Genomic DNA, 16,030 nt, shown 5'->3' with positions numbered 1-16,030 from the left:
AAAAGCAGAAAACCAGCTTTTCCCATGAAGGGCAAGGGATCAGGGAAGCCCCTGCAATCACGATAGCAGGAACTGAGTGAGCCAGCTCCTGGTCTGTCCCACTTTATAGTGTAGAAAACCAAAATCCCTTAATCCAATATACAAACAAGGAAGTCTCTGATACAAAGTCACTTATCCAAGGCATAATTGGATTCCTCATGAGAGTGCACCACCCAGATCATACAATCAGTCAAGGGTGTGGGGAAAAGCTTAGTCCTAAAACCAAACCTTAGGCTACAACGACCTGGCCTGCTTATAGCCTGTCCTCCACACCCAATATAAGTCACAATCGAGCAAACATATATATCATATTTACAAACTTATTTGACCAACAGTGAGATTAGCAGAGGGGAAAGGGTCCTGAGACCCAGGAACAAAGCCCCAGCCTGCAGCCCCAGAGCCCAGAAGAGGCATAAGGACAGTATTTAGCTGGAAACAAGTCAGGATACTGTTTGTAAGAGAGTCTGATTTTTCAGACCCAGGATCCTTCTTAAAGGGACTGAGCAGAACATCTCTCTCAAAAACAATCACCTGGGGCTCCTGGGGATGGGGGGAAAGAGGAGAGGACCACAGTAACAGGAAGAGAGTGTAATCTAGGAGGCATAGGGAGAAACATTTTGGGAGATAGCCACCCTAACCCCTGAGATGAGTCACTCCCCAAAGCTGAAGTGAATATTTCCCCCTGAAACAGCCATACCAGCAAAGGGAAGCAGGAGAGCAGCCAAACAAGCTCCCCCGCGGCATTCAGAGCAGAGTCGCATAGAAGGAGGGAGCTTTCAGGTATACAGTAGTGAGACTTAGGGTCCGAGCTGCAACGCCTTCACCCACGCGGCTGAGGGTGCACCGGAGAGCGGGTGGCAGTGGGAGACAAAAGCGCAATTCTGCTGGCAGGAGCGGAAGCCGGCTGACCACCACTGGGCTCAGGTGTGAGCTCAATCTTGCCCAGCTGGGGAGAAGGGGACGTGCAAAAGCAGTCAAGCTCAGCTGCCAGCAGCCTGTAATCCAGCCTCCGGGAGAAGGGCGGGAACCCCGGAAAGGGTGGAGACCAGCCCCAGAGCAAGGGCAGACGAGCACAGCCCTGCCCCGCCTGTGCAACTCAGGCTTGGGGTCTGACTTGGTAGCCGGCTCCTCCCGTGGGGGTGGAGCCAAAATCCCAGAAGAGGCGGAGTTCCGCTACAAAGCTGAGCTTGGGCACACAGCCCTGCTCAGTGGTCGAGCCAAGGCTAGCAGCTGTTCCTTGAGTGGGATCATCCTGCAAGGGCAGGGCGAAAGCTTGGAAACAGGCGGAGACCCACAGCTGAGCAAAGGTGCTCGCCAGTGCCCTCAGGACCGAGCATAACGTCACACACAAGGGCAGGGCAAAGGCCAAGGCCACCAACCCTTGTGCACCCGAGCACGTGATCACAGCCACTCCCGTGAAGAGAAAATGCGGAGGCAGAGAAATACAACACAAATAAACCAAGAGAAATCCCCAGAAAAGGACCTAAGTGAATCAGATATAACCAAATTACCAGATGCAGAGTTTAAACTAATGATTGTTAGGATGCTCAAAGATATTAGAACAACCGTAGATGGCCATTACGAAAACCTAAATAAAGAGAAAACAAATATAAAAAAGGACATTGAAATAATAAAAAAGAATCAGTCAGAAATGACAAATATAATATCTGAAATAAAGAATACAATGGAAGGAATTAAAAGTAGGATGGATGAAGCAGAGAATCGAGTCAGTGAGTTAGAGGACACAATAAATAAAGGCACGGAAGCAGAGCACAAAAAAGAAAAGAGACACAAAAAGTCTGAGGAAACTCTAAGAGAGCTCTGTGACAACATGAAGAGAAATAACATCTGCATCATAGGGGTTCCTGAAGAAGAAGAGAAAGAACAAGGGATAGAGACTTTGTTCAAACATATTATAGTGGAAAACTTCCCCCAATTAAGGCAGGAAAACATTTCACATGTTCAGGAAGCACAGAGAACTCCATTAAGGAGAAACCCAAAGAAACCAACACCAAGACACATCAAAATTAAAATACCAAAGCTAAAAGATAAAGAGAAAATATTAAAAGCTGCTAGAGAAAAAAAGACTATCACCTACAAAGGAGCCCCCATAAGGATGACTTCTGACTTCTCAACAGAAACACTTGAGGCCAGAAGGGAATGGCAAGAAATATTCAAAGTAATGCAGAACAAGAACCTACAACCAAGACTACTTTATCCAGCAAGGCTATCATTTAAAATTGAAGGAGAAATAAAAAGCTTTACAGACAAAAAAAAAAACAAAAACAAAACTCAAGGATTTCACTGCAACCAAACCAAAGCTGCAAGAAATTCTAAGGGACCTGTTGTAAACAGATCAAAGGAAAAAAAGAATATAGCAAAAGAGAAATACAGTTTTAAAGAAAAAAATGGCAATAAACAATTACATATCAGTAATAACCTTAAATGTTAATGGATTAAATGATCCAATCAAGAGACATAGGGTAGCTGCGTGGATAAGAAAACAGGACCCATACATATGCTGTCTACAAGAGACACACCTTAAATCAAAAGATGCACACAGACTGAAGATAAAAGGATGGAAAAAAATATTTCACGCAAATGGAAATGAAAAAAAAGCTGGGGTAGCAATACTTATATCAGACAAAATGGACTTTAAAACAAAGACCATAGTTAGAGATAAACAAGGTCACTACATAATGATAAAGGGAGCAATCCAAAAGGAAGATATAACGATTATAAATATCTACGCACCTAATATAGGAGCACCTAAATATATAAGCAGACTTTGATGGACTTAAAGGGCGAGATCAACAGCAATACTATAATAGTAGGGGATTTCAATAACCCATTAACATCATTAGATAGATCCTCAAGAAAGAAAATTAACAAAGAAACAGCAGACTTAAAGGACATATTAGATCAACTCGATTTAATAGATATCTTCAGAACCTTTCACCCTAAAACAGCAGAATATACATTCTTTTTAAGCGCTCATGGTACATTCTCTAGAATAGACCAGATGTTAGGGCACAAAAGTGGTCTCAACAAATTTAAGAAGATTGAAATCATATCGAGCACTTTCTCTGATCACAATGGCATTAAACTAGAAATAAACCACAATAGAAAAATTGAAAAACATTCAAACACTTGGAAACTAAATAGCACATTATTAAACAATGAATGGGTTAACATTAAGATCAAAGAAGAAATTAAAAAAATTCCTAGAAACAAATGATAATGAGCATACATCAACTCAAAATTTATGGGACACAGCAAAAGCAGTCCTGAGAGGGAAGTTTATAGCATTACAGGCATACCTCAAAGACCTAGAAAAAAGCTCAAATAAACAACTTAACCCTGCATCTAAAAGAACTAGAAAAAGAACAGCAAGTAAAGCCCAGAGCTAATAGAAGGAAGGAAATAATAAAGATCAGAGCAGAAATAAATGACATAGAGGCTAAAGAAACAATACAGAGGATCAATGAAACCAGGAGCTGGTTCTTTGAAAAGGTAAACAAGATCAATAAACCTTTAATGAGACTCACCAAGAAAAAAAGAGAGAGGACTCAAATATATAAAATTAGAAATGAGAGTGGAGAAATAACAACTGACACAACAGAAATACAAAATATTGTAAGAAAATACTATGAAGAACTGTACACCAAAAAACTAGACAACCTAGATGAAATGGACAAATTCCTTGAATCATATAATCTTCCAAAAATCAATCTGGAAGAATCAGAAAACCTAAACAGACCAATTACAACAAATGAGATTGAAACAGCTATCAAAAAACTCCCTAAAAAGAAAAGTCCTGGGCCTGATGGCTTCACAAATGAATTCTACCAAATATTCAAAGAAGAACTAACTCCTACCCTTCTCAAGCTATTTCAAAAAATTCTAGAGGAAGGAAGACTTCCAAACTCTTTTTATGAGGTGAGCATAATTCTGATTCCAAAACCAGGCAAAGACAACACAAAAAAAGAAAATTATAGGCCAATATCCCCGATGAACTTAGATGCAAAAATCCTCAACAAAATATTAGCAAACTGGATCCAGCAATATATGGAAAAAATCATACACCATGATCAAGTGGGATTTATTCTGGGGAGGCAAGGCTGGTACAATATTCACAAATCAATCAATATGATTCATCACATAAACAAAAGAAAGGAGAAAAACCACATGATAATTTCAATACATGCAGAAAAAGCATTTATAAAGTCCAGCACCCATTCATGATCAAAACTCTCAGCAAAGTGGGAATACAGGGAACATACCTCAACATGTTAAAGGCCATCTATGACAAACCCACAGCCAACATCATACTCAATGGGCAAAAATTAAAAGCAATCCCCTTAAGATCAGGAACAAGGTAGGGGTGCCCCCTTTCACCACTCTTATTCAACATAGTTCTGGAAGTCCTAGCCACAGCAATCAGACAAGAAAAAGAAATAAAAAGCATCCAAATTGGAAAAGAAGAAGTAAAACTATCATTATTTGCAGATGACATGATATTGTATATAGAAAACGCTAAAGTCTCAGTCAAAAAACTACTAGACCTGATAAATGAATTTGGCAAGGTGCAGGATATAAAATCAATACTCAGAAATCAGAGGCATTTTTATACACTAATAATGAACTGTCAGAAAGAGATATCAAGGAATCAATCCCCTTTATCATTGCAACCAAAAAAATAAAGTACCTAGGAATAAATCTAACCAAGGAGATTAAAGACTTGTACTCGGAAAATTATAAAACATTGATAAAAGAAATCAGGGAAGATACAAATAAGTGGAGGCATATACCATGCTCATGGTTAGGAAGAATAAACATCATTAAAATGTCTATATTACCCAAAGCAATTTATAAATTCAATGCAATACCGATTAAAATACAAATGACTTACTTTAAAGACATAGAACACATATTCCAAAAATTTATATGGAACCAAAAGAGAACACGAATAGCCTCAGCAATCTTGAAAAGGAAGAAAAAAGCGGGAGGTATCACACTTCCAGATATCAAGTTATATTATAAGGCCATTGTACTCAAAACAGCATGGTACTGGCATAAGAACAGGCACATAGATCAATGGAACAGAACAGAGAACCCAGAAATAAACCCACAGCTCTATGGACAACTGATATTTGACAAAGGAGGTAAGACAATGCAATGGAGTAAAGATAGCCTCTTCAACAAATGGTGTTGGGAAAACTGGACAGCTACCTGCAAAAAAATGAAACTAGATCACCAACTTACACCACTCACAAAAATAAACTCAAAATGGATAAAAGACTTGAATGTAGGCCGTGAAACCATAAGCATCTTAGAAGAAAACATAGGCAGTAAGCTCTCTGACATCTCTCGCAGCAATATATTTGCTGATTTGTCTCCACAGGCAAGTGAAATAAAAGACAGGATAAACAAATGGGACTTTATCAAACTAAAAAGCTTCTGCACAGCTAAAGACAATAAGAACAGAATAAAAAGACAAACTACACAATGGGAGAATATATTTGACAATACGTCTGATAAGGGGTTAATAACCAAAATTTATAAAGAACTTGTAAAACTTAATACCAGGAAGACAAACAATCCAATCCAAAAATGGGCAAAAGAAATGAATAGACACTTCTCCAAAGAGGACACACAGATGGCCAACAGGCATATAAAAAAATGTTCAACATCACTAATGATTAGAGAAATGCAAATTAAAACCACAATGAAATATCACCTCACACCAGTCAGAATGGTGCTCATCAATAAAACAACACAGAATAAGTGCTGGCAAGGATGTGGAGAAAAGGGAACCCTCCTGCACTGCTTGTGGGAATGCAGACTGATGCAGCCACTGTGGAAAACAGTATGGAGATTCCTCAAGAAATTAAAAATCGAACTGCCTTTTGACCCAGTTATACCACTGTTAGGAATATACCCCAAGAACACCATAGCACTGTTTGAAAAGAAGAAATACACCCCCATGTTTATGGCAGAATTGTTCACAATAGCAAAGATTTGGAAACAGCCCAAGTGTCCATCAGAGGACGAGTGGATTAAAAAGCTTTGGTATATATATACTATGGAATACTACTCAGCCATAAGAAATGATGACATAGGATCTTTTACAACAACATGGATGGGCCTTGATAACATTATACTGAGTGAAAGAAGTAAATCAGAAAAAACTAAGAACTAAATGATTCCATACATAGGTGGGACATAAAGATGAGACTCAGAGACATGAACAACAGTGTTGGGGTTACAGGGTGGGGGGAGGAGAGGGAGGGGGTTGGGGGAGGGGAGGGGAGGGGCACAAAGATCATGGCTTTTCAGCATTTGCCATGTTCCCCCCTTAATCTGTGGACAGACAGCAAATATTTACGTATGGTGTTCCCAACTGCTGTTTTAGGGACAAATGCTGATAAACTGTTTCAGCAGTTCCTCCTTCTTCGGGGACTTGTATGTCAACATAGAGCTCCATGTTTCGTGGGACATACTCGAGCTCACTCCATGCTCCCTGGAGCTTTAGCACAAGGGAATGCCCCCCCCCTTTTTTTGTAGTATTTTTTCTTTTATTTATTTATTTTTTGTATTTTTCTGAGGATGGAGATGGGGAGGCAGTCAGACAGACTCCTGCATGCTTCTGACTGCGATCCACCTGGCATGCCTACCAGGGGGGAATGCTCTGCCCATCTGGGGTGTTGCCCTGTTACAACCAGAGCCATTCTAGCGACTGGGGCGGAGGCCATGGGGCCATCCTTAGTGCCCGGGGTGGCTTTGCTCCGGTGGAGCCTTGGCTGCGGGCGGGAGGAGAGAGACAAAGAGGAAGGAGAGGGGGAGGGGTGGAGAGGTAGATGGGCGCTTCTCCTGTATGCTCTGGCCAGGAATCGAACCCTGGAATCCTGTACACCAGGCCAATGACTCCGACAGGTCTACCATATCATACTTTTTACTTAAAAAAAAAATTTACATTTCTTCTGAATGCTGATGAACAGGAGACACCAAATCTTTTTCACCTGCAAACTACTACCTTCTTTATTGGATCTAGCTAATAACACTGTTTTGTCTTTTTCCAAATGGCTCCAAATGTATAGAAAAGATTTATATGAGCGGATGGGGATCCTCAAACTCCTCAGAGAGATCTTCTGAGAATGGCTTTTAAGATACCTAGAGACAGAAAAATCCCAATAGAGATCAGGGGAACTACCAGCTTTTAGGATACACCCTTAAAGGCTCCAACGCCCCAAAGGGGTCTCATAGGATGCCATCTGGGTCCTGCTTCACTAGTGGAAAGGAAGGTCATTGAGCTAAAGCCTGCCAGGCTTACACGCCTCTGCTTTGAGGAAACAGGGACACTGGAAGGTGGGCTTCCCCCTCGCTCCTCTAAGGGAGGGTTCAGTCTCTTCCAGCCCTGCTCCAGCCACCTATGACCTAACCTTGCCCAGAAAGCTGGGGTTTGCCACTGGGGGCTGAAGGTGCCCAGGGCCGTCAGCCCCATCTACGACACTGTGGACGAGCCTGGGTGTTTCTTCCGAGAAGCAGGTAAACTGATCTCATTTGCACAAGGGCCACTTAACTATGTTTTGCCTGAATAGTCAGGTTTTTTATTCTTCCCTCAAAGATCTCTGTTGTGGGTGTTGATAGTCCTATTTTCTGCTGCTTTGCTTAATATATGGTGTTTCCTTTATCCGTCCTACCTCAATGCCCCACTCATATTTCAGGCTAGGACCTACTCCTAATTTAGAGCTCTCTTTCCTCCTTTTGCCAACTTGTATTATGAATTTACCTTTGCCACCCAGCTTAGTGTATCCCAAGGTTCTCTTTACCATGCCACAGTCACAGAGCTCCAGGGAAAAGCAACCTGGTCTCAACTCTCCAGGCAGAGGAGAACGGAAGCTCCATATCCACGCATGCTGCAAATGGCTTTTTCCAGTCTACCTGAATCATTGCCAGCTAGAAGCAGCAGTCACTGGGACTTGGACATGAGCTGCAAAGTATAGAATGGTGACCACAATTCCAGTGCCATGCGGACTTTTCCTGTGGGGAACTTTCCTGGACTCCTGCTCCCTGTGACAGCTCCTAACAGACTGAACTGTGGTTGGGTTGCATTTTTCAGGGGTTTGGCATGGTGATGGGGCCAACTTGGACTTGGTGAACATGTTAAGGACACTACTCTTTTATGGATTCTTGCTGTATTGGCCAAGAGTTTGCTTAAAGGCTTTTAATCACTGTAAAAAAAAATAGAGGACTGGATGAAGAAGATGGGGCACATATACACCATAGTATACTATTCAGCTAGGAGAAATGATGACATCGGATCACTTACAGCGGAATGGTGGAGTCTTGGTAGCATTGTGCGGGGTGAAATAAGCAAATCAGAAAAAAACAGGAACTGCAGGATTCCATACATTGGTGGGACATAAAAGCGAGACTAAGAGGCATGGACAGGAGTGTGGTGGTTACGGGGGTGGGGGGAGGGAAGGAGGGAGAGGGGGAGGGGGAGGGGTACAGAGAGAACTGGATGGAGGGTGGCGGAGAAGGATCTCTCTTCGGGTGATGGGTATGCAACAGAACTAAATGACAAGATAACCTGGAAATGTTTTCTTTGAATGTATGTACCCTGATTTATTGATGTCACCCCATTAAAATAAAAATTTATTTATAGAAAAAAAAGAAACAGCAATAAAGTGTGGTTGGAATGGAATGAGCATGGTTGAGTAGTGGGTTAACATCTGAGAGGCAGGCAGAGGACAGAATGTTTAGGGCTTCGTGGCCTTGATAAGGAGCTTGGACTTCTGTTTAATGTGATGGAACTGGAGAGTGTTAAGTACAGGAATAAATGATCTGATATTTTTTTAATCACCAATTAGAGTAGTAAGAAGACAAAACGTTAGAACTAGGATACCATGCTAGGTGAGAAACGAAGACTAAAATAAAGCACACAAATGTATAGCAACACCTTTATCAAACTGTCTGGGATGGATGGTTAGGAGAAATTAGGCCAATTTCATTTTAAAGCTATGGAGGCCCACACATTCCTGTACAAACTTCTGCCACTCTTTTCTCTGACTGGCCAGGTCATTAATTAATCTTCTACTATAATAATGTAAAAAAATCATATTACCATTTACATCATCTTCAAACTTAAACCAAATCATTATCTTCAGTGTTAACACACCTAGAAACAAGTTTGCAATAATATGTAATAATATTAACTCCAAAGTAATCTCTGCTGCCTTGAGCTAACTGAAATAAACATATATGGAAAAATTAAATCCTTGAAATGTTCACAGTAGAATATAAAAGAATATTTTGGAACTCATACAAAATCATTCCTATTTCAAATATAATTGATTAAAAAGGTATAAAACTATTTTGCAGATGTAGCAGAAAACAGGATGAGCCTGGCAGGAACTCAATTCATAAATGTAATCAACTACAAAAGAGAAGTCAACATGTGATTAAACAAATAATGTATATAAGCAATGGTAGAGATTTGGATGTGAATCCCTTTTCTCCTTTACTTATTGTAAATAAAACTAGCTTGCCAACCATGTCTCAATCTTGCCTAGAGCATCCTGAACAGTGAACCTCTTAATTTCAGTAACAATATTATTGTGTAGCTATCCTTAGACTTTCAATTTGCAAGACACCTTGGTTTGTGTCTTAGCTCTCATAAAATCTTGTTGCCACATTTATTAACCAAGTCATTATTGCCCAACATTACTGAGCACTTGCTGCGTGTGTGCTGAGGTAGGAATATAAAGTTTTGCTGTCATGTAGAGAGATTAATAATGTGTAAAAAAAAAAAAAAAAAAAAGTAACCAACAATACAAGATTGCCGTCTATTTGGGGGCTGTATCTGAGAGGATGTTTGACAGATTGAGATGTTCAGATAGGGCAGGTGACTTCACCCGCCCCGCATCATTAATAACTTGCAATCTGAGGGTGTCAAATAACTTGTGGAGTAAGTAAATGAGAGTAGAAAAGACGCTACTGTAAGGGCTTCACAGATACTTGACTTCACGATATTCAGAAAGGGTTACAACCAAGTTTTCAACCGCGTCAGCGGAAGAGGTCACCGCGCTGTTGGATCACACAGCCGCGGCCGGCTGAAAAAGTCATAACCCATACATCCAAATAGTTCATTCTTAGTATCTTCTCATAAATATTTGGGGATATTTTTTGAGTGGCTATCAAAAACATGACTGAGAAGCAATCAGTAAAGTGGACCACTCGAACTACATAGTATTGTTCTGGAACCTGAGTCATATAAATGCTCTTAGTGCTTAAACTCCCTTTCCCTATACTCTGCTTTCCCCCTGCACAGAGCTGTAACGCCTCCCACTCACTAAACGTGTCCCCTCCACGTTAAGCAGAGGGGTGAGCAACCACGCTGACACGTGGCCGAACAAGCCTGCACGCGAGCCAGCGCCGCCCACGCCCAGCGCCCAGCGCCCACACGGGCCCGCCTGCCGTCTCCTCCTGCTCCTTCTTCACCGCAGCGGGACTAAACGCCATCAGGTCTCGTTTGCGCAGGGTATAAAACAGCTGCTGTCATTTTTTTGTTCTTAGTTCAGGCAGCTTTCGTACCAATACATAAACCTCTTTACGAGTAAAACACTCGGATGTGTGACAAAACCCGTGAAGTGGCTGCTCGTTCCAGCTGCAGTGGCTGTCGCCGTCAGCCCGCAGCCACTCGGCCGGGGGCGCGCGGTGTGTCCTGGGAGCGGGCAGCGGGGATTGTGGGGAATGTAGTTCAGGGACACCGCCTAAATCTCCATTCCTGTAATGGCTGCTTCCTGGGAGGTAAGAACTCTCTCCAGAGGTTAGCTTAACCCAGTGTATTTGTAAAACAGGGGGCTAATTTGCACCCTGCCAGGCCGAAGCAGGGATTCCTTAAAATCTTAATATTAAGGCCTAGAACGAACTTGTCTCTTGCTTCGATATATTTTTGGTTTTTCCTGTATGGGTGAATTGACCAACTTTAAGGCTAGTCCCCTTGCTTGAACTGTTTTCTCTAGTTATTACTCATACCTCCTCCTTCCGTACCCCCTCCTTGCTCTGCACGGACTGTAGCTGCCCTCTTAATAATGGTAATGATAATGAGTAATTTTTCTATCTTCGCACCCTCTTCTGATAATAGGCGCTGTCACGTGGAACCTCTTAGCCTCAGTATTCCGAGCTCCAGGAAGGGAGTGTTTCAAGTTAGATAGAATTATACATATGTCGTTTCTTTGGTAAGTCTTACTAATGTACAACTTCATAGAGTTTTATATTGTGTGACTTTAACCAGATTTACCTGCATTTCTCGGATAGGAGAGACCCTAAGAAAATGTAATTGTTACTCACTAGGATATTTTAAGTTTCCAAGACAGTGTCTTGTGCATTTACTGTTCTTAATTATGTTCTGCTCTGCTGTTCAGTTTGTTTGGTTGATTCACACGGTGTTGGCATTATAGAGTGTGGAAAAATCTCTGGAGTCAGTCAGTTATGAGACAGGGATATTAGCTTCAGTTGACCATCTTTAAGTACCTTTTACTTCCCTCATTTCTTTTCCATGGTAAAATGAGATGCGTGTGAAATTTAAATTTATAAGGTTGTGTAGACTGTCATATATTCATACGGTCATTTGAAAAGATAAGAATTTTAATGGCTCCTTTTTGTTTCATGTTTAATTTCTAGAAACCTTCAGCACTCAAGATCCAGCCATCTCAAAGGCCCAGCATCATGACCTCAGTTTCAGCACAGTTGTTCTTAGCCCTCATTTCACTGCTTTCGGGACTGCCTGTTGTTGAAGCAGTAGAAGCTGGAGATGCAATCGCGCTCTTTTTAGGTGTGGTTCTTTGCATTACAGGCATTTGTGCTTGTTTGGGAGTATATGCACGAAAGAGAAATGGAGAGGTGTGACTTGAAGGGCCTCCTGAATCAAACCTTGCCCTGAAAACATGTGAGCTATTGAGGTTAAAATCTGAGCTTTGGTGTCTGGAAATTCCCAGGAAACAATAAATAGGGAAATTTTACATTCTTAGTTTCCCTATAAATGGGAATAAATTGATATATGTGAAGTGGAAAAAAGAATGTTTTTTTACAACAAATAATACATTGAAAACTACAGTCTGTAATTTGTATTTGCTAATTGGAAAAAGGGTCAGAGAAGTAAGATGGCTGAAATTGCATAAGTAATATTTAATAGTCTCAGAATTCTCAAAGCACATGAAATTGGAAAAAAGAAACCCTTGCCCAGAATCATAGGAATTTGCCGCTCTTCATTTGTAGTCACTGCCTCCTGCATTGTTGAGGGGTCTTTTCCCTATATTTTTATTATACTTTTGTTTTGTTATATTCCAAGTTAAATATTGTACTTAGATAATAGATATCAAATATAGTCAGTCAAAACTTAAAACTTTTATTCCTTTGGGGGGAAAATGGTTAAAAAATATATTCACTGTATGTAACATTGAAATGGAGAAAAGACAGTGTAAAAAAATACTTTGTATTGACATTGAAATAGAGAGGAGATTTAATGTTAAAAAAAAAACTTTTATATTAACTGAGTAACAACTCCATGTTGAGAAATACTGTATTAAATATACACCCATTATGTTATAAAATAATTTTTGGTGTCTATTTTTGTTTTATTTTAAACTATATTTTTCTTTGTGTGGACTTTTATATAAGCTAAGTGAGAAGGGCAGAATGCCTTATCTTAATTGATCACACTAGCTTATAGAGATACAATCAGTGTAAAATGAGAAATGGGCATAATCAAGGAAAAAGTTGTACTTGATAGAGAATCCACAGGTACAGAAGGAAAACGTAGTGACCTATACTGATTTACACACCAGCCTGATGAGACACCCTAGAGAATCCACAGGTACAGAAGGAAAACGTAGTGACCTATACTGATTTACACACCAGCCTGATGAGACACCCTCTCTGACTTTGCTCCTTAAAGTGTTCTCCAACCAGCAATATCACTTGGGGTCTGTATGGCCAGTAGCCACAGTCACCATCACAGCCACCTGGCCCATGACGGTAATGAAATAATGGAGTCAAGAACTGGTGGGCTATTACCTTTAATCCTAGCTTGTACCCTATGGGTGAGAAATACACACAGTGGGAAAACACTTCCCTTTCCATTCAGGGCTTCCAAAGCCACTGACTTATCCGAGTTTCCTAGAATCAAAGGTTTCTACCTCACCAGCTTTATTCACCTCTGTTCCCTATCTTCTCTCTACACAAACTCTGCACAAACTGGCTTCTCCTTCAGCACTCCGCCATCTTGGCAGCTTGTCCTCTGCCATGCTAATAGCAGGAACCGAGAGAGAGAGAGAGCCCCTGGTCTCCCTTATTTTATAGTGTAGAAAATAAGGAAATCTCTGATACAAAGCCACTTATCTGAGGCATAAATGGGATTCTTCATAAGAATGCACCACCCCACATCATGCAACAGTCAAGGGGGTGAGAAAAAGCTTAGTGTTAAGAAGATCTTAGTATTAAAAGGGTGGGAAAGGCTTAGTCTTAAAACTAAGCCTTAGGTTATAAGGTCCCTGCCTGCTTACAGCCTGTCCCCCACACCCAATGCAAATTATAAGCAAGCAAACATATATCATATTTGCAAACTTATTTGACCCACAAGGTCCTATTAGAAGTGCAGAATCTCAGACCCCATCCAGACCAATTGGATTAGAATCTGCATTTGTTGCAGAGCCAAGTATAATGGGTGTGCACATTTAAGTTCTAAGAAGACTGCCTGACCTGTGGTGGCACAGTGGATAAAGTGTCGACCTGGAAATACTGAGGTCGCCGGTTCGAAACCTTGGGCTTGCCTGGTCAAGGCACATATGGGAGTTGATGCTTCCAGCTCCTCCCCCCTCTCTCTCTCTCTCTCCTCTTTCTCCCTCTCTGTCTCTCTCTCTCCCTCTCTCTCCTCTCTAAAAATGAATAAATAAATAAAAATTTTTAAAAAAAGTTCTAAGAAGACTGTTCTAACCTGTCTTGAATCCCAAACCACCCAGTGTACTTGATACAACTCAGATTCAAAGGTCCCACTCCTGGTGGTATTGTAGTGATTGTTGGTTGGAGCCTGGAATTCTGTGTCTAACAGGCCTCCAGTGATTCCTTTGATTCTGTAGATACTCCCAGCATAGAATAATCTGTGTAAATCAAACTACTTTAGTGTCTTACTATAAGTGGGTAATCAAATTTTTTCCTAAAATAATGCATTATCTAATCTCTAGTTCTCCAGGTGACACTGGGAGCCTTAATTTTGGTCAGAAAACAGGCAGTGGCAACCTAATATTCTGTTTACGGTGCATTTCTGCAGGTGTGTGCTGACCTGGTTAATGAGGCATTTGATGGGGGGTGCAAGGATTGAAGGACAACCACGCTATAAAGACAAAAACTGAATGGATCTGTGCTGTTTTGTTTTCTCACCAGAGAAAGCTCTAACATTTTTTGTTCAGATGAATTGACAGTTACACATTGTGTAATTATATAACTTAATTTTTGTTGAGAAAACAAGTGTGTTATGCTTGCTCACTTGTACTTTGCCTGATTGGTGCCTGAGCACCGTACAGCACCACGTGTGAATAGCCTATGTAAAGCTGCGAGTGCTTGCCCACAGGGCTGCAGATTGTAGATTGTGGATTGCCTGCGGCTATTGGGAGGAGCCATTGTTTGCTACTGTTTGCAAGAGAAGAGGTCACCCCTCCCCCCCACCTGTTTTCTGTCAGCCCAAAGAAAGAGGGAAGCAGTTTGCTCTAGCTCAGGGGTTCTCAACCTGTGGGTCGCGACCCCGGCGGGGGTCCAACGACCAAAACACAGGGGTTGCCTAAAGCCATAGGAAAATACATATTTCCAATGGCTTTAGCTGCTGAGAAGCCGTGCTACCGTCTGCAGCAGCGCTATTCAGCTTGAACGCACACCGTTATGGATGTGCGTTCCAAACTGAATGCCTGCAGTCATGCGCAGACGTGATTGCATCATCCGTCCAGGGCCTAAGGGGCAGGGGAAGCAGGGGGGTGGGGGTGGGGGCCTATGGACACTCCACAGTCCATAGCAGCATGGCTGCTCATTCATAGCAGTGCATTACGTGTGTCCAGCACTTGCTGACGTCATCAGTGGGCAGGTGCAGCAAGCGCCGGAGGACAGAAGCCTAGGAGGCAGAGAGGCAATGAGAATACATAATGCATATCAGGTATTTACATTCTGAATCATAACTGTAGCAAAATTACAGTTATGAAGTAGCCACCAAAATTATTTTTTGGTTTGGGGTCACTACAACATGAGGAACTGTATTGCGGGGTCACGGCTTTAGAAAGGTTAAGAACCACTGCCCTAGCTCCTTGTTCTTCTGTGTTGTCAAACTCTAATAAATGGAGAAGCACCCATTTGCTTCTCCACCCCTCTGCCGCGCCTTCTTCTCTGTCTCTCTCTCTTCCCCTCCCGCAGCCAAGGCTCCATTGGAGCAAAGATGGCCCGGGCGCTGGGGATGGCTCTGTGGCCTCTGCCCCAGGCACTAGAGTGGCTCTGGTTGCAACATGGCAACGCCCAGGATGGGCAGAGCATCACCCCTTGGTGGGCAGAGCGTCACCCCATGGTGGCGTGCCGGGTGGATCCCGGTCGGGCACATGCGGGAGTCTGACTGTCTCTCCCTGTTTCCAGCTTCAAAAAAATAAAAAATAAAAATAAATAAAAAAAATAAAAACTCTAATAAATGGAATAGCGCACCATCCTCTGGCTCCACAGTTCTTACCATTTGCCCCAATCCAATGTGAACCTGAATGGCCACAGCCACTGGCCTTACAATTTTATATACCAGGTTTTTTTTAAGATAGAAAAAAGAATGCAGCTTCTGAGACAATTTGTCCTGTTGTAAAGCCAGTAGCCACGGCCACCATCACAGCTGCCTGGCCAATGCAAATTCGCATTTGATTCGGAAAGATGGCAATGAAACAATGGAGCCAAGAACTGGTGGGCC

The 16,030-nt window shown here is 41.8% G+C and overlaps 1 protein-coding gene across 1 annotated transcript; it reads left to right on the top strand.

The window, feature by feature from the left end:
• The first annotated feature begins 10,731 nt into the window (after positions 1-10,731).
• Positions 10,732-12,178, top strand: SMIM30 (small integral membrane protein 30). Its single transcript, XM_066255238.1, has 3 exons — positions 10,732-10,854; positions 11,192-11,285; positions 11,731-12,178. The coding sequence occupies exon 3, from the start codon at positions 11,776-11,778 to the stop codon at positions 11,953-11,955; it is 180 nt and encodes a 59-aa protein (XP_066111335.1). The 5' UTR covers positions 10,732-10,854; positions 11,192-11,285; positions 11,731-11,775; the 3' UTR covers positions 11,956-12,178.
• The last annotated feature ends 3,852 nt before the right edge of the window (positions 12,179-16,030 follow it).

Source organism: Saccopteryx bilineata, chromosome 2 (genome assembly GCF_036850765.1).
Source record: "Saccopteryx bilineata isolate mSacBil1 chromosome 2, mSacBil1_pri_phased_curated, whole genome shotgun sequence".
Classification (NCBI taxonomy): domain Eukaryota; kingdom Metazoa; phylum Chordata; class Mammalia; order Chiroptera; family Emballonuridae; genus Saccopteryx; species Saccopteryx bilineata.
This window is presented reverse-complemented; position numbering and strand designations above follow the sequence as displayed.

Coding starts and splice junctions, on each gene's coding strand:
- SMIM30 (XM_066255238.1), top strand. CDS start 11,776: ATGACCTCAGTTTCAGCACAGTTGTTCTTAGCCCTCATTTCACTGCTT.